General features: G+C 38.3%; 1 protein-coding gene across 3 annotated transcripts in view; it reads right to left on the bottom strand.

The window, feature by feature from the left end:
• eng (endoglin) overlaps positions 1–19,105 on the bottom strand; it is a 93,734-nt gene that overhangs the window by 13,890 nt on the left and 60,739 nt on the right. For 2 of the 3 annotated variants that reach the window (XM_041810725.1, XM_041810727.1), the window contains exons 6-11: positions 9,741–9,918; positions 9,540–9,645; positions 9,124–9,319; positions 7,184–7,332; positions 4,997–5,227; positions 4,786–4,852 (exon numbers count right to left, since the gene is read on the bottom strand). In XM_041810725.1, the coding sequence (XP_041666659.1) occupies positions 4,786–4,852; positions 4,997–5,227; positions 7,184–7,332; positions 9,124–9,319; positions 9,540–9,645; positions 9,741–9,918 (927 nt within the window). The remainder of the gene's footprint in view (positions 1–4,785; positions 4,853–4,996; positions 5,228–7,183; positions 7,333–9,123; positions 9,320–9,539; positions 9,646–9,740; positions 9,919–19,105) is intronic. The other variant, XM_041810726.1, reaches the window with a different exon arrangement.

Below are 19,105 nucleotides of genomic sequence, written 5' to 3'. Positions count from 1 at the left end.
ACCATACTTTCCCATTAAATATGATGTAATATGATAATATAGAATGGGATGAGATACCAAGATAAGATAAGATATTCCTTTATTAGTCCCACAAGGGGAAATTCCAGTTGACAGCAGCAAAAACTGTCGTAGACAAAGTAGGCAATAACACAACAGATACAGAGGACAAATAAAAGTAGTGTACACAAGAGCATTAATAAATACAAAAATATGTAATATTAAACGTCAACTTACAAACACAATACAATATGATACAATACACTTTCTTGACCTTATCATGATCAATTGAGCTAATACTACTGTTTTTTTTAACTAACATTATGACCCAAGAACATTGACTGAAAGTCACAGCTGACATTGATCTTTATGCAAACAGCAGCTATCATTAACTCACTCATGTTAGCCAATTAGTGCTAACCTATGCTTTGCTAATGATTTTTTAGCCCTAACAGCTGTGTTACTGACTAAACCACATCAAAAGTGCAAAAAGCTTCCCGACATTTATACTGGCGGCTGTATAAAGGGAATGATGAGCCACTAAATACTGTTTTTACAAACATCACTGGAGTAAACTTGGGCCATGACAAAAACCATCAGCTGTCATGGCAACAGATAGCCTTGTGGGTTTTGGCGTGTACCCTGTGCACTTTTAAGCATATCAATCCAAGTTATCTACTCAATATTCTGTCCTTTCCTTACAATGAAACCACAAAAGACAAATAAAATGTAAAAGCTTCTGCTGTGATGTTCATTAACAGTGTTCAGAACACCTGGCTGAGGTAGGACGCTACACAAAGTTAAAAAAAACCCTGATGTTGACCTCTATCCCTGTGTCTCGATTCAGGGCCAGAGTCGTGTTTCAAAGGCTGTCCCATTTTGAAGGCTCCTTCAAATTCCGACATATAAAGCCAGCCTTCTTTCCCTGGCCAATGAAGGATCCAGCTGTTGCATCCCTAGTGGCCCAACATAGCCTATGAATCACTGAGTGGCAGTAAAAAAACACAGCATTGAGTGGCCAAGTAATCCACTTTAAAATGTTGGTAATTATACAAGAATGCACATATTTTACCTTTACTCCTGGCACTGTTGTCATAAATTCCCTGTATCTTTTCCCCTGTTGTTGCTTCAATCATTTTACTCAGTCCATCTCCCCTCACAACATCAACGCAGTTTTGCTAAACAAAGCCTGACTGACTGATTGATAATTGGTTTCAACTCCATTGAATAGCAAGCAAATACCAAAGTAAAGAGACACTGGCAGTTTGGTTTATCTTAAAATAATACTTTTAAGCTCTGAGACATTAGTTATGCTACAGTGCAGCTGTTGAGACAACAAGAGCAGCTCTTAGAAATGTAAAGGTAAGGGCGAGGACAGCTGGTGATGCAAACAGGAAATCCTATATAGACAAGACCATGTCATTCTAGTTCAGCCTCAGTGTTCTACTTAGTTGTAAAAAGGTTGGTTCCTTAGAAGATTGCCCCTAAACTGGGGCATAGTTTCTATCAGATGACTCAGTCAGAAATATCTATTGTGTAAAAATGTTTTAACAGTTTACCGTAAAAACTATTTCAATTTCCAGGTGATCCCCTTTTTAATCATCTCCTCATTCCTCATGACTTTCTACACAGGAAGCAACTCATCCAGTTTAACTGGAAATTCATCATCTGTCTGTTGACTATTCTTTGTTTAAAGACACGCATCTTCCCTCGTTTGACTCACTGGTGTTAACTGCTCTGACAATAGCAGCAGGCCTAGTGGTCGTGTTTGGACAGAAACCCAGTCAGACCCTCTTTGGAAACACAAAGGACTTCACCTCCGCTCCCCTGAGGGCCATTACTTCTGATTGTGGCCACAAGGTCAGCCTGCAGACCTTCCTAAAGGACGAGGCCCAGCCCTGCAGCCCCCTCACCGCTTTCACTGCATATCCTGACTTTACTGCTATGACAACAGCTTGAGCGGCATTTGTTGTTCAGTGAAAGCAACAATAGGAATTTAAGTTAGAGAAGCAAGCAGAGGCTGGCTGGCTGTGAATTAGACTGGCAGTCTAGTCTAGCAGGGGAAAAAATACAATATAGAAGTTTCTGGGAATTTGGAAAGTGTATTTTTTTAGGTATAACATAAAAAAAAAATCATCCTTGTGGCAGGATTGATCAGAAACATGAGCACAGCTTTTTGAGGCCATTGTGGAGACTGAACATTTCTGCTTTTGTTCTGTTTTTTGTTTGTTTTTTTTTCATTTTGATTCATCCAGCAATCAAGCTACCTAGCTGCAGGTAACACGAACTGTATGCATCATGGCATTAAGGCTATGCATTCCTTTTGTGACATAGCTATGTAGCTTCCCCAACCTATTTTACCTTATGTTGTTTCAAATTCCCAACTTTTAGTTTGTCTCTATATGTCAGCCCTGTGATTGAGTCCAGGGTGTACCCCACCTCTCGCCCAATAACAGCTGCGAAAGGCTCCCCGTCACCCCCAGCGGGATAAGCGGTATAACACAATATAATAATATAGCATTGTATTTTGTACTTTAAACTTGAGATGTAACGGTATTGTTCATATCACTGTATTGCAGTGACGGAAGTGTCTCAATACTGTCGGGGACATGTGACGGTTTTAAACGATAGGTCTGAAGGCCAAAAAGTGGTAACAGTGCAAAAAATAAGTGGCGAGGGAGAACCGAGTGTCAAGGAATGAGAAAGGAGGAAAGATGACGGACAAACTATCAACAGTATGCAGACACTGCCAGACTGCAGTTGATGGATAATAAAAGCAACAAAAGGAGCCACTTGGCTGATCATCACCCTGGAAAGATATGCAAGGATGCAAGGACGTGCTCATAATCCCACTCAAACAACAGTGCGAGGGCTCAACAGATCACAAGGTTTGTTGTGAATATTTTTCCATAGACCTACAGCTATTTTCAGTGGCGGACAATGAAGGTTTTAGAAGGTTAGTAAACACCCTGGAGCCAAAGTATAGGAATAGATTTAAACCTAAAGCAAATCTACGGCACTTTTCAGCACATATTTCAATATTCAGTGTATTCAATTTTTATTTAAGTAATGAAGCTCGCAAGCTAGTTCAGTTGATAATCTTGAGCACAGTGCTTCACACCTGATGCATCTTAATCAAATCACATGACTCACATCCTCCTAAATGAGTGGTCTATTTAAGCTGCAAAACTCCTGGTCTCTTCCCGTGCTCTGCTATTGCCTGCTCTGTCCTGGATCAGCATCATGCTATCACTTTCAACCCACCTCCAACCCAGCATCCACCTGTTGGCTCCAACTGAGGGTTAAAGCTGTTATCTTAACACTCCTCAAATTCTGTATATAAAATTACAGAATCTTGTTGTTTTTCATTTAGTTTGTTTTGATACTGCATCTTATTACCAAGGTATTATTATGACATTTTGATTCCATTGCATCCCTACTTTAAACCATCAAAAAGCCATAATTTATAGGGATGCATGACATTATTGGTCTGGTATCGCTATTAGCAGATATCAAAATTTCTGCTGCTATTTACATCCAATTTTTTGCCTGTGTATTTTAGCATACATCAACTGTTAATTTTGTCCATATATACAAATAAATAAGTGGAGTTTTAGGCTAAACCAACAGACCTATGTCAGTTGAGGTCTTTTTTAAATTTAACCTCATTCTTTGAACTTTAAAGTGTTTTTTTAAGGTATAAAGTTTGTTTCCTTGTTCATTCTATAACCGTAAAGTGTGTCCAAAAGGACTGAAATTTCTTGTCCAAAAAGCATATCTAAATATCAGTACTGATATCCATATCGACTAAAATAAACCTGTAAATATCGGCAAGAATCCTGTATCACGCATCCCTAATAACATAGGATATGTTTTTTTTTTATCTGCAAAGGACAACGGATTGCTTTGGGCTGAAATAAGAAAAAAGTAAAGTGGTCAGATGTGGGACCAGTGTTGTTTTCCTGCTGACTCAGAGCCAGCGATCGCTCTGTGACAGCAGCAGCTGTGGTCTGCCTGTCTGTTTACACATTCTTCACTCATTCACTGAATGATCAGTGAATGGATCAGATCCAACTTACGCACTCAGTCAGTCACTTCATGACACCTCTGGTCATCAGATAGGATCTTTTGTTAAGTTTGAGGGAGAAAGTCTGAAAAGACACTCACAATCTACCAAAACTTTATGATAGTGCAACTTAGCTGCTTTTGCAAAGAAAAAAAAATGGGCCATGGGATTTTTGTTGCTTGTTTTGTTGTTTTGTTTTTGTCCTAAAAGTACTATTTAGGTACCCCTCAGTCACAGACATCCCTTTTGAAGTATTGATTTAGCACTGGTAATGGGAAAAAAGCAAAAAAAAAAATGCCAATACACAGTCCCAGTTTAGCATCTACTTTTGTGCATTGCCACACAAATTGGTAATATTTATAAATGCAGTTAAGAAAGAATATTAATTCAAATAATCTATCACAAGCCTTATTATTTTATTTTATTTTTATCATTATTTTATTTTAATTCCGAAACATTTTGTTTCCTCTTTTATCAAAATCAGAATCAGAAATACTTCACTAAACCCCGAGAGGAAATTTGGGTTTTGGACAGCCAATTAAGGAAACAGCGAAGTGTGAAACAATATCGACTCAGGATTACTCACCTGTGCAAGAGTAGAAATAATAATTTTCATTTTGAAGGGGATATTAGATGACTTTACTCAGAAAATCACAAGAGAATATGCAGCAAGGCTAAAAGAAGAGAAATGAGCGATGATTTGGAGTTTAAACTGAACTCACTCGGTGGTTGCAAACACGGCTGGGTCACCTCCAGATTCCTCTTCACTCTTCCTCCATCTCCACATTTCTTGTGAGGTTATAAAAAAAATGCATAACATGTCAACATCAACCCAAAAAAGTCAGTATGTCACGGGGTCATATTCCTTCCTGACATATTTCAATTAATGTTTAATTCCAAGTGCTTCGTCATGAATAGTTTATAAGCTCCTACCTCGCTGTGGCAGAGTTTGACAGAGCACTCCAGGTCCCACGTGGTGGACTCCAGCTCCTGCAGCTGATCTAAGGAGAAGCTGAGTCTGGTGCTGGTCGGGCATGAGTTTAAGGAGCAGGTCTCTGGTATGAAGGGAAGTTCCTTTATTACAGGACACGAGCCTTTGGAGCGCACAAAGCAGCGGATTACCTTGATGGTCAGGACAATGTCTCCAAAAGTGTGCCCTGAAATCTAGAGACAAAAGGTGAGAGATCAGAATTAGTAAGGCAGAGCAGAAAACACAGGAGAATGGAGGGTGGGCATCAGGAAAGTGAGTCAATTTAATAGATCCTTTGTGATTTAAGCCGTTTGATAAAAATTCCAACCAAATGCCAAGCTATCCACTGTGATTGCTGGTTTGCAGTCTATGATTTTGAAGCCTTGAGTTACGGAAATTGAACACCAGTATTCTCTTTCTGGACAAGAAGTGACCTTAAGAAATGGTTCTTTTGCTTGAATCTTTGTCCTTGTTAAAAGAGTACCATTGTATAAATTGCCATGCCCTTTGTTCTCCACTTAATGGTCCTTTTTTTAAATGATAAACAGGGCCCTTTTTTGGGAAATCAATGCTAATGGAAAATTAGCTGTGCAAATATGTGATATATAGAGGTATATCAAAGCATGCATGTTAGACATGCTCAACATCTAAGAGTCTGTCTTAATCTGTCTTTTTTACTACCAAGGTGACACTATTGTTTATATAAAGATGGACAACACATCTCCAGTTCCTTCAGCTGTACAGAAGTAAAGCCAAGATACCTTCTGACAGTTACTAATATACTGCTCATTTGAAGACTGTTTGCATGATTGGTTGATTGGTTGGTAAAACTGTAGTATAAACACAATGCTGCTCAGGCTAAGCAAACCAAACTGGATTAGTGACTAAGAAAATGGCGCAGTGGCACAAGAGCCACATTTACCACCAGGACTGTAAATCATGGTATATATATATTTATTTTATGAAATCACATAACCTTTTACCAGCTGGGGTGCTGGTGGCCAAATGGTTCATTTGTGCGCCCCTTACAGAGAGGCTGTCGTCCGCGACATGGGCAGCCTGGGTTCAAATCTGACTTGTAGCTGTTTTCTCACAGGTCAGTCCCCACACTCTCTCCCCAATTTCTGACTCTGTCCACTGTGCTGTCTTTCTAACAATAAAGATCTTAAAGATAAATTTTTAAAAAGGAGGAAAAAACTTAGCAGAAATAAGAGGACTTGCACAAAAATCAGCATGACAGTGACTAGCTATCATGACTGAAACCAGTCTGACTGCACGTGTACATCAATTTTAAAGTTTGCTGCATGTCCCATCTGTTAACATGGTGAGTTGGCAAAGCTATAAACTTACACTAAAGCCAGCCAGAAGGGGAGCTCTAAATATTCTGGCTTCTCTTTTAGGGTTGTGTAGCAGGGCTGAACGATTTCCAAAAATAATCTAATTGCGATTTTTTCCCCAAATATGGTGATTGCGATTTAATATGCGAATATTCTTGGGTTAATCTTATGTATTTTTTGACAAATTCAAGCAATAAATAATTTGATAAATAAGACCATGTGTATTGAAAACAATGAAATTATTTCCAAAGCAATTAATCCATTGTAGCATGAATCTGAACATGGGGGTGAAACAAGCTTTAAGCTTTAAAGGAGGCGGCTGGGGAGGGGGAGGTGAGGCTGGATACCAGCTAATCGCAGCTGGGGTATGACTTTTGTGAAGTAACACCAGCCTTCACCAGTTTTAGATGCAAATGTGATGTCATTTGCTTTTTTTAAGGGCATTATCATTTTTGTCACTCATTTTGATGAAAAAACATACATAAAACACAAAAAGGAGGATTTTGTAAACCATCATAAGAAATACTGACACTTGAACGTTTGCATAATGTCCAAAAAACTCTGCCGCTGCAAAATTTAATTTATTAAACTTGTAATTTAACACATTTTAAGTTAAAGAAATATTGCAACTTCTGCAATTTGAAAATTGCAGCAGGCTGTATCTAATTTGCGATTAATTGCCCAGCCCTATTGTGTAGTGTTGCCTGTTTTCTAGGTTTAAGAATACCACATCACCTTCACTTTAGGAAACATTTATACTTCACTTGCACATTAAATATGTGAATACTGCTAAAATTGAGCATGAGTTCTCACCTCTGCATAAATCCTCCTGTCACTCTGCACCTTGGTGTTGGGGTCGAGAGGAGAGCGGTAGTCTGGGGAAGTGTAAAGCTGCATCGTCAGAGGCATCTGAGCAGGGGCATTAGTCGTGACGGCAGTGACTGTTGGTACTGTTTCTGTAACTTAGAAAGAAATGGATGATACTCAGTTATTTTGCATTTCAAAACATTGCTTTGAGGTTATATTGACAATATGAAGCATTTCTTTCCACTGTCTCAATTTAGGACTAAAATAAATGCCAAGAGACTTATCTTAGGATCTTGACTATACGATTTAGTAAGTACTGCACTGTTATACCAGTGTGGTCTGTAGTAGACAGCTTCAAAGTGCTAATTCTGTCAAATAAAATGTTTAACACTGTTACTGAAAAACACAGGTGTGTATGTACAAAATGACTGACAGAAGTCCAATGATTGTTGGTTAAAGGAATAAGGCAAGGCGCCTTTAACACTGTTACACAATAAGAAATAAGCAGGAGCGCATGTACAAAATGACTAACAGAAATTGAATGATCACTGGTTGCATGGATATTTCTGTAATTTTGAAGTTGGGCTGTACAAGGTACTTGGCAATAGCAGTGGCATTAGCCTCTAGAGATTTCAGAGTGCATTGCCCCTTTAGGAATTACCTGGTGGGCGGAAGCTAAGCAATACAGTGCTACAATTGAGTACAGTTGCTCTGTTTGATTTAGCAAGCTTTAGGTAAAAATGGGCCAAAACTTAAATGAGCAATTTCAGCTCAAGTGCCATGACATGTCATTTGTCTTAATTGTCTATCGCCAAGTATCTCATACAACCAAATTTCAAAAATACTGGAATATCCCTTCCATACAACAACAGTTTAGATTTTGGGAGTTTCAATCTAGCCTCCTCCTCTGTGCAAAAATAACCCAGTTAAGTTTAACAATTAGGCTAAGATATTTACTAAGATATTTATCCTTTTTCATATTTTGTATTTATATTTATTGTTTGTGTTTTTTTTTTTTTAGCTACTATCTATTGTTTTAATATATTCCCTTGGCTTTATTGGTTTTATCTTGAGCTCTGGTATACCAATTGTTTTGTTTTAATGATGTTTTATGCAGCACTTTGGAAATGTTCAGTTTATAAAATGTACTATATAAATAAAGTGGATTGGATTGGATTGGATTTACTGAGTAAATAAGTTTAGTTTATTTGTATGGCAAATTTAAATCAGTGCTTCCCAAGGAAGAAATAAAACAGCAGACAAAATACAACAGACAAACATAGAAGCAATGAAAAGAGTATACACATATGGAAAATAGAATCTGGCTCAATTTAGAGACATTTTTAGTAGTGTCATAAGCCATAAAATATAGTTTGTTATGCTTTTATTTTATCATTTGTACTGTTTTAATCTAAGAATACTTCTCTCCTTGTTTGGCTAAAAACAGCTTGTATCTTGAAAGAAAATAAAGAACTTCTGGGAATTTGAAACATTAGCTCCACCAAGGACAAACAGACTTGCTGCAGATCAAAAAGGAAAGCAAATAACCAAAAAGAAACAGTAAAGAAAAATGTTTGATATGGTAAGGTGCAAATAAGACTTGTCCACTGAGCTGTGTACAATGATTTTTAAAGTGAGAATTTAAAAGAAGCAGTGGTGTACTTATTTTTTATCACTGTGGGAGCAGGAAGATGCTAAGGTGAGTTGCATCCAACTGCTGCCCCACTACAGTAGTTGTTTCACAATACAGTATAACAGCACAGTACAGGTGTTATAGAATTACCACACTGACAGCCCTACCGTGTTAGTGTAAGTCTGCTGTTTTTGTATAAATTGCATATCAATTAGGATAATGATAGTAAAATTGCTTTTCCATGTACTTCTCCATCCTGACTCCCTGTACCAAAGCCAATAAGTTGTAATCAACAATTGGTATTTTTTCCTACCTGGTGCATTGTCGTTCCTCCCCAGAACCAGTAGAACTGAAGAATCCTCTGGTCTGAGTTCAGTGTAGCTGGTGAAAGTGCTAACTTTAAAGTGATCCAAAGCCTTCCTCTGCACATCCTCTGCACCATCCCTGTTCAGGGTGATTAAAGGTCGGACTGTATGTGGGATGTTGGGGAGCAGGACCTCGTTATTGGACTGGGGAAAGAGAAGACGATATCAAATACATCAGTTATGCTCATTTTTACAGTAGAAAATCACCTACCCCTGATACAATTTAAGATTTAAAAGAGAATGTAATCACACATAGTGGAGTCTGTCCTCCTGATAAATCCAATCTAACACATGGTTAAAAAACAATAAATATTCCAAATCTTCTTGCACTAGTCCTAGAGTCTATATGTTTGGGTTAGCTTACACCAAACTGGGCATGCTGTGGGTTTAGGAGAATCCATGTGGTACCCTGAGGTCCTCTTAGGAACACCTTGGTTTTCTTGGCGTCAATGCGAAGTGAAACATTGCTGCTATACGAAGACAAACCAGAGCAGACATTCAGCTAAGGAAAAACATAAAACAATAAATAAGATCTATACTGTGTGATGCCATTCAAATGGTTTACCGTATGTTGGTGTCCTCAGGTATGTTTATGATGTGTAGCTCCGCCTCAGTGGGACTCTGTGGCTGCGGGGAGCAAGATTTTAAGGAAGAATCTGAAGATTCTGCATTAATCTTTAAGAAGTGTTTCTCCGAGGCATCTTCATTTTTTAAAACGCAGTCAGGTGAGTCAGGTTTGGTTCCTGTGAAACCACAAAGATGCATGTTACATTACTGGAGTTCATTGTTTTGTTTAACCTTTGCTTAGCCAGGCTAGTCCCACTGAGACCAGAGATGTCTCTTTCAAATGTAGACCCGGTCAGGAACAGCAGCAACATATATTTTCAACAACATATGAGACGTATCAAATGATAATAAAATCATCAGCTAAGACACAGAGAGTTCAGATTTAAGATTTCACTGAGGATTTAATCTCCTTCAGGGAGTTTGAAGTTTAAATCAGACTGTGCAATTTGTTTGTTCCCAAAGCTGGAATTAAATTAGGAAAGAAAGCTTTCAGTTTCCTGCAATCACTAATCTACAATGTCCAAAGAACAAAGGTTACGTATTTCATCATTTGAGATTAAAAGAGAGGAAAGGAAGCCCAGACTTTGCTCAGAGGTGCTCTATTAAAGTAGATATAAGAATGGGCCAGTACTTGGAGCAGTCCCTTTTACTTTAGAACATTAAAAGAAACCCTGCATTTTAAAACATGTCGACTTCAATAAATCAACATCATTGCTTTGTTTGGACATGTATGTTGTAAAAACAAGCATGCTAGATTTTGGAGAAATGATGTAATATGGATGCCTTTTTCCTCTTCTTATGGAGTTCTGTCCTGAAAACCTCTTTAACTTTAACACTTTTATACCTCTGATTAATTATGCTGATGTTTAATATATGCATGCATCTTGCCAATGCCTTAAGTCTTTAGAGAATGTTGTTTACCATGGGGTGCTAAGGTTTAGAACAAATCTAGAGTCCTTAATTCATCATTGTATTCCATAGGATCAAGTTGGTTGGCCTTCATTTGCCACTAACAGACAAAATCATTAGCAAATCCTTATTTGAAAGGCAACACTAAACCAGCTTCAAACATACTTGTGTGGTTTTTATTCATTTGAAAAGTTCTGAAAGCTATGATCTTTGTTCTCTGACTCAGTCACTTATTTCCACTCTCTGTGCTCAGTCCATGTTGAGATGGGTAAGAGGAGTTTAGGATTTGTTGCACCTGCAGCCTGGAATCTTCTGCGTGTCTGAGGGAGCTGTTCTCCTTAAGTAGTTTTAAAGTAGATTAAAGGTCTTGTAGGAAGATGCATCAAGTTGTTTGATGGCTTTCTGCTCTGTGACTCATGTCTGTAAATCTGTTAAATGTGTTGCTGTCTGTCTTGACCAGGACACTCTTGTGAATAAGAGCCTGATCTCAATGAGGTTTTCCTAGTAAATAAATTTGGATAATAATAATTAAATTGCACAAAAATGGAAACCTACATGTGAGTCTCTTATTGGCTGACTGCCAGGGTCTGTATGTGACTGCCTGCCTGACTGATTAACTTAACTTTCAGAGCAGCATCAGCGGAGGAGTAGCGGCATCTAATGGTGGTTCGTGGAGTGTAGCGGACCTCTGCTGACGCCATGCCCTGTCTATCGTGCTGTGGATACCTTGTTCAGGGGAGTAGGCGGAGCTACTCCTCTCTCCTGTCCGGCATTTCAACAGGCATCCCAGATAGCTGTGGTCAGACATATACCAGGTTTTAACCTAGTCTTGTTTAAATTTCTCTAGTACTACGTAGCAGTCTAGTTTGCTTTCCTTACAACATGTGTATAATAGACACTAACGCTGATCTAATAAGGTCAATATGTCTTAATAATCAGGGTTCCCTTTAAAGCTCCTATCGCAAACTTTCCGTTAAGTTGATTTTGGTGACCCCTGTGGACAAACTGGTACAGTTTATCTCTGCTAATCTTGCCGTGTACATATGTGACAATGGTTTTTCCTTTTGAGAATGATCAAACATGGCACTCATAAGCTAAGCTTTGAAAATGTAAACAAAGGCATTGTCTGACACCAACATCTGAAACGATTACAGACATGAAAAAAACAGTCATCTCACTGATGACGATCTTTGCCTTTGTAGGTCATAAAGAGGCAGCAGTCTTAACTTCAGCCTTTCATAACCACTTGAAAGCTCCTCACAGGAGCATTACCTGCAATAAATAAATAAATAAATAAATAAATAAATAAATAAGAAACTAACAATCAACTGAAAACTAATAATTAAAAAAAATCTGGTTTTATAAGGAAGAAATCTGCTTTAAAATTGTATTTCAGTATGTAACTTATCTTTGGCTTCATGGCATCAACATACAATCAATCTTTTTATTTGACTAGTTTAACTGAGTATGGCTTGGAGTTATGTTCTGAAAAATGTTAAGCTTGGCAGAAAAGTATACATAGTTTGTTCCTGGCACATGTGAATGTAGTTTCTACAATTTTAGAGTGAAAAATGGAATTTGAATGTTTTTATTCTTCCAAAAATATGCAATATATACACAAGGCTTCACTGATTTTACTTAAACTTGAGAGGTTATTTGGTATAGCTATTTTTCAGTGTTAATTTTGTCAGCTATTTTGAATTCATTGTTATCTTAGTCTCCAGTAGTTTTGGTCACATTTAAGTCATTTTTAACCTTAATAGTTTTGATCTATCTTTACAGGACAGAAAGGCCAAAACATCTCAGTCCAGTTTTAGTCAATAAAGACCTCTTACACTTTATTCTTTAGTGTTAGACACAATCTATGTGGTCTTTATACTAATTTAATAAGAAAAATTGTAGAATAAATCTCAATCTAAAGGCACCTACAGTATATGAATACACTAGCAATGTTTTAATTGACTGAAAATAAACTGATAAAAATACTGACATAACTTATATGTCAAGTGGATTTGAAAGTCAACGGTCCAGGACTAATATTTTAGTCATGTTTTAGTCTCCTTGATGAAAACTAAACTTTCTTTTTATCAGTTTTTTCACCAAAGATCTATTTTTAGCGATTCTTAGTCTTGTCTTCCTCGTGAAAAAATGGAGCCTATTAGCTTCAGTTTTTGTCAACAAAATTAACACTGCTATTTCCTTTTTCCTATACCACATTTATAATGATGTCTTTCCAACCTGATGATTTATGTGTTTTCTGTTTTCTCTTGCTGCCTATGTGAAGCACTTTTTACCTTTGATTTTTTTTAAAGTGCTCTGTAGATAAATGAATTATCCTTCTGTTTACAGGCTGTGACCATCACAGACAGTTCACAGTGTTTAACTTGGTTTCCAGCAGCAGGGAGCCAGGCTGAAACAGGAGACCAAACTGCCTGGACAGAGGTATTAGAGCAGTCTCATGAGAGTGCGCTGTGCTCTGCCACGGACCAAATAATGGTGACAGATAGTTTACAAGTGAACACCAGTTAAAAGCTTAAATTGCAATGCACACGTCGTTTCGAACACTTTCCTGAACATGGGGGTGATGTATGTTTCCCAAAGCACCTAAAATGCTCTCACTGAAACCAACAGCTGAGTGTACTGAGAATTTGACAGGAAATAAAAGCGTTTGTTAGCAATACTTAGAGATTGAGAGTAGCACATGATTTACAGACAATGGAGAGGAAAGTTACTGATATGGATTGATGGATTCTCCCATTATGAAAATGAGTTACCATTAGAAACACTAAGAGCAGGCTGCAATCGGAAGAAAAACATTGCACATACTGTACATGTGCCATGCAGTTACACACTGTATCTCTAAGGTGGATGCTAAGTATACACAGGCCATGCAATCGCACAATCTGGTCACTTAGGGCCAGCTATAAACCAAGAAGATGGACAGCAAACCATGTCTGGGGCTATAGTCTGAGTAATAAACCCTGCTCTCTGACCGTGTTTCCAGCTCTATCCACTGTCTTCTGATATAAATAAAGGCTGAAGAAAATACATCTTCAAAAAGGCTGAAAAATGCCATGATTAACACCTATGCCAACCTATGACATGTTAACAAACATGTAATTTTCCTCTACTTGCACCAAAAGTTTGAAGCTCAAACAGACTAGTAACATCTGATAAATAGCATAACTGTAAACTGAGCCGACATCGTCCCATTACAAGTGACAACAAAGCATTTAATTTCTTATGTATTAATAGCTTAGTTGAAGCAGCTTGTTTTAGTACTGACCTTACTTTTGCCCTGCCCTTCAATGACACAACCAATCATATTTGTCGCAGATGCACAATATACCTGGATATCCTGCTAGCTGACCTCCACAGAAAAGCATTCTAATTGTTGAATTTTCTGCAGTTTACTTAAGATTCAAACAATTATAGCAAAGAAAATGGTCAAAATGGGGTAAAATTAATGCTAATAGAAGGTATTTTAAGTGGCTAGAGAAGACAGTGAACCTTAAAGGTTAGCTCGTCATCAACTATGGCACCTAGATTCTTGTCAGACTAAATAGTCATGGTTTCTGAAAGATCTGGCTGGGATGACAATAAGCTCACTTTCAGTAAGACTGAGCTGACAGTGGTGTACCTTCATCCATTTTTAAGTCTCAACAAGGCATAAAGAGATCAAGAGACAGTCGTGACGTTTGGTGGAACTTACAGGAAGAGCTAGGCATCATCTGCATATCAGTGAAATAAGAAACTATGGGTATGGATAATTAGAGTGGGGTGCAGTGGGAAAAGGAGGGGACCAAGCACGGATCCTTGAGGCACACCTGTTGGTAAGCCGTTTGGTGTGGACAGCCTGGATCAAACTAGGAACTTGCATCAGTAGCTCATATTGTTATACACTGAAATGGGAGTATTTGCATTATTTGCAATCATTTCTTTTTTTTGTTAAGCCTTATATATTTGTATAATTGCATAATTTGGGGTTGGCTGTGTTCACTGACACTGAAGTGTGATAGCTGTTTTCCAGGAGGTCAAGGACTATTAAGCTCTGCCACTTTGCCTTTTTGAAGATTGATCTCATGTAAAGTTGGGATAGCATTTCCAATATGATGACCTCCATCATTGGAGGCTTTAAAATGCATATTAAAAGTTGTAACTGAGATTACATCCATGTTTTAAATTGTAAATAAGAAGGCCTTAACCTTGCAAAGCAGGTGGATATGCCTGTTTCCTTGTTTCTCACTGGCGAATCCATCTTGCAAAGCTCCTATCTGAACTGTTTGGGCCCGGTTAGAAAGTGACAGGACCAATCAGCAATGAGGGGCAGTACTTTCAGGTGCGGCAGAGTTGTGACGTAAGTAAGCAGCAACAAGAGACAGGTGCAATTATGGCGGAAGACAGTAGCATGGATGCTACTAAAGCGTCAGTTTTATCAGAACTTGACGACATTTCTTCGTGAAAAGAAGAACAAAGAACAGCAGTGAGTTGTTTTCTTTTCAAAAACGACAAAAGTCGGGTACTGACATGTCTGTAGTCGCCATGGTTCGTGTTATGCAGGTCTATATTGTGACACTCACTCCTGCAGCTCATTGAGGCAGGTGAGGTAATCATTCAACTCACCTGCAGAGTCAGGTGTGTGGCTGATTAGCCTTGATGATGACCAGGTGTGGGAAGCTTATATATGCTCCTGAGGTCCAGCTCTCTTTGCTGACTCATTATCTCACCTTCAGAGATTCTGAGAGCATCTCCCTGGGGTTTCTCGTGTGTGTTTTGCATGAAAGAGTTTTCACAAGCATTTATGAACCTTTCTAAAGGAAGTCTTAGTTTACTGGTCACTGAATGATCATTGAGTATCACTGCTGAGGGTTTTTACCCAGCCATTTTTGGTTTCTTTGTTTAAGCTGATCTAGTCACCTCTGCATGTCATTTGAGTTTACTCAGTCTCCCAAGTTGTTCCAGTTTGTGGTCAGCTGCTTGGCAGCAGTGGTTTAGTTTCTTGTTTACATTTTGAACGGGAGCTTTTAGGTTATTTCTTACCAGCACATAGTATGTTTTCTTTCCCCTCTTCCTATTGTTTGCAATCTTCGTGGTTATCCTTTTAGTATAACTTAAAGAACCCCTGCCTTATCCGCAATTGTGTCCTAACTCCCCTCGTCCTGACATATGGAGTTTATTCCTCGGTAGCTGTGCAAGAGCACCTTGGTAGCAGCGACGATGTCATGTTTTGTTGCTCTGATGTGATCTAAAGATGTGACAGACAGATCGTCATCCAATCACCCTCCAACTTTTTATTCAAAGGCTCTGCCCTTTCCAAAATGCTGTATATCAAAGGTTTTCCAGACGGATGTGTGAAACAAATCCATCTGGCGTGTCAGGTAAGAAGGCCTATGATCTAGTCCTCAGATTGAGGTTACAAAAAATAAACTTAGCGAAACCAAACTGAAAATACAAAATCTATTTACTGCACATTCAAGTCTACAACTGTAACCACTGTAGTTTTTAATTCAGCAGCCTTAAGAGCTGCTTTAAGTCACTCTAACTGGCTCAAAGCTTGGCATCTGGTATTCAAAAGTAGCTTCCTTAACACTGCTTAACACGTCTCTTTTGCACTGGCGATAGCATGACCTGAATTTCAAATCCCATCGATATGCCCAAAAAACCTTAGGGCCATGTACATATTTTCTCCTCAGCGAGTCTTCAACTTGGCAATCCAGAGCTTTGCAGTCATTGCAGCCTTTTCAAAACGCCTACGATGAGGGCCTACGCAGATTCACCTCACACCCCATCATGAGTCGAGGGAAACAGCGAAACAGCGATGTAAACTGCTCTGCTACTTGGGTGATTTTAATGCCCTTGTGGAGTATGAGTCAGTAAAAGCAGTGGATACAGTAAAACTAAGAGTGGGTGAAAATGCAGCATTTAAGCAGAATTTAAACAACGCATTTAAAGTTAGGGGGATGTTAACCGGTCACCTTCTGTGACACAATGTTTTTAAAGACCAAGCAAAGAGATAAGAACTTAATGAATCAACAAAATAATGCTTAGAGTTACATTCTCACACTATAAGCAGACTTCACTTCTTTCTTGCAGAGCTCTACAAACCACCTACAGCAGGCTTGGCTTACAAATAATTGTGCTTGCATGGAGCATCCCTGCTGCTACTGCTGCTGGCAAAAGCAACAAATAATATTCTTAATGTCCGGCCTTTGCTCAGCCATGAACACTCACTTTAAATCAAAGTGTTTCTGTGCCTCTGTCTCTGGCATCAGTGGCTATTTGTCCACAGCTTTCCTCTTTTCTAAAAGCTTTGTCATATGCAAATATGTCCTGTCAGCACTGAGAATGTCGAGCTCAGCACACAGCTCTTTAAACAACAACCAGAGGATTTACACTGACTACATGAGAATTTTCCATATGGTAAGCTTGTCAATGTACAGGTGTTTGTGTTTCAAACATGCAGTCTTATGGAGGGTTTATTAAGCTTCAAAATCAGCAGCTGTGCTCCTTGTAACAGACAATACTTTTTCCCTTAATATGCAAACACAAACATCCGCACGCTTGGTGCTTCACATACAATAAAGCCTGAATGAAAACATTTTTTTCTGAGCTCAAGTAAGTGACAGAGGAAAAGGATTACTAGGTTGATATTAGATGTTTTGGGGTTAATGGAGCAGATTTAACATGAAAAGTAGTACAGTACCATACTACATTAACAGTAACAGGCAGTTACAGTCAACCGCTCTGAAGTGAGACAAACCTTCGGTTAAGGTCACATTATTGTGACATGGTTATGAATCTCGGTAGTTCCCTTGCTTATCTAAAGCATGGGAATGGACCTGACACCAGTAGGAATCAACTGAAGAGCTCAAAAATATCTTTACTAGGGATAAGAACAGAGGCAATCAAAGGCACCACAATAAAAGCAACAATGTGGCTGCTTTGGTTCTAAATGAAGGTCTTTCAGCGCAACTATATCATCCCAAAACATACATAGTACTGTCACGCCTACCCTTATAGACAACGTGCATTTCTTATCAAACTGATAGATGTGAAAGCCATCATGGGAAGCATATCAACTGAGAAAGTACAGTAATGCTCAAATGTTATATGTCGATGTGTCCTTGTGCAAAACACTTAACTCTGATATGCTACCAGTGCTTTGTTGGTGGCATGTAAATGGGTATGAATGCATTTGAATGGGATAAGCTAATACTGATGGTCAATCTCCATAGCAACCTCTGCTATCAGTGTATGAATGTGGAATGAATGGGTGTGAATGGGTGGGTGTGACCTGTGGTGTAAAAGCACTTTGAGTAGTCAGACGACTAGAACAATACTATACAAGCTCAAGTCCCTTTGCCATAATACTCCCTTATTAGTCAAAGGCTGTAATTTCTAAATGGTAAACACAATATTTCTGTGAAATCCTTTAAAATTAAAGCTGTAAGTCTACACTTCAGTCACAAACTGATTGTTTTACTTCATTTTTATTGTGGTGGTAAATTAAGGTAAATGATAACAACATGGGTAAGGCTACCCTAATATTAAGTTACAATCAATTGTTGTTGTTTTTTGTCTGGCTTCTTGCCCTGACACACTTTTTTTTTCTTTTAGGCTTACCTCAAATGTTAGGAATTTTTCTTAACCATCCCACACAGGTCATTAAATGAATACTTCTTGAAACCTTTTTCAAGACCCTCTCAATATATTTCAAGACCTCATTGCATTTTCAGTTTCTAACTAGCTAAACTGGTGACAAGTGCAGGTTTTGTGACATCATTGCCAAGAAAATGCAGATTGTCTGTTACTGTAGTATGCAAATTAGGCTTTCTTTGAGATGCTAGCAGCACTAACATCAACAGACCCTGTGTTAGTTTTACACTTGGTAAAAGCTTCACTGCAAAGCTGCTTTTTATTTTAAATCCTGTAAAACATGAACAAGCCTCAGCTACAACACCTCCTCAAAACACTCCTCAGAAAAATTGCACTTGCCTATTTACATGCACATATCACTCGATCACATAGTAAACTTAATATCTAGGATGCACAGATAGCTCAATAGGCCAGAATATAAACAAGCGAGCAGACCGAAATCAGATCTCTTGGTGTACCATCAAAATCTTACTTGTGCTTAAAGCTAAATGTTAATAAAAAAGGAAAACTAGCCTAAAACCACTTTGACAAATAATTGAAAACAGCAACAAAATTTAAGACCTTACAGTCTGGCTTTTCAGATTTTCAAATATTTTTTAAAAGTCTTAATTTTTCCTAAATACGTAATGTTTTTAAGACCTTGCAAACACCCTGCTGCATGCCAAAATATACTGGTTTCTGCCATGTAATAGCCTGCTTGGATATTTGCATTATCAAACAGTTGAGCACGTGTACCTAATAAAGTGATCAATGAGCGTCTCATTACACTGTGCATGTGGACAAAGTGTTTCCTTCCCT

The sequence above is a fragment of the Cheilinus undulatus genome, linkage group 17, assembly GCF_018320785.1.
Source record: "Cheilinus undulatus linkage group 17, ASM1832078v1, whole genome shotgun sequence".
NCBI classification, from domain to species: domain Eukaryota; kingdom Metazoa; phylum Chordata; class Actinopteri; order Labriformes; family Labridae; genus Cheilinus; species Cheilinus undulatus.
This window is presented reverse-complemented; position numbering and strand designations above follow the sequence as displayed.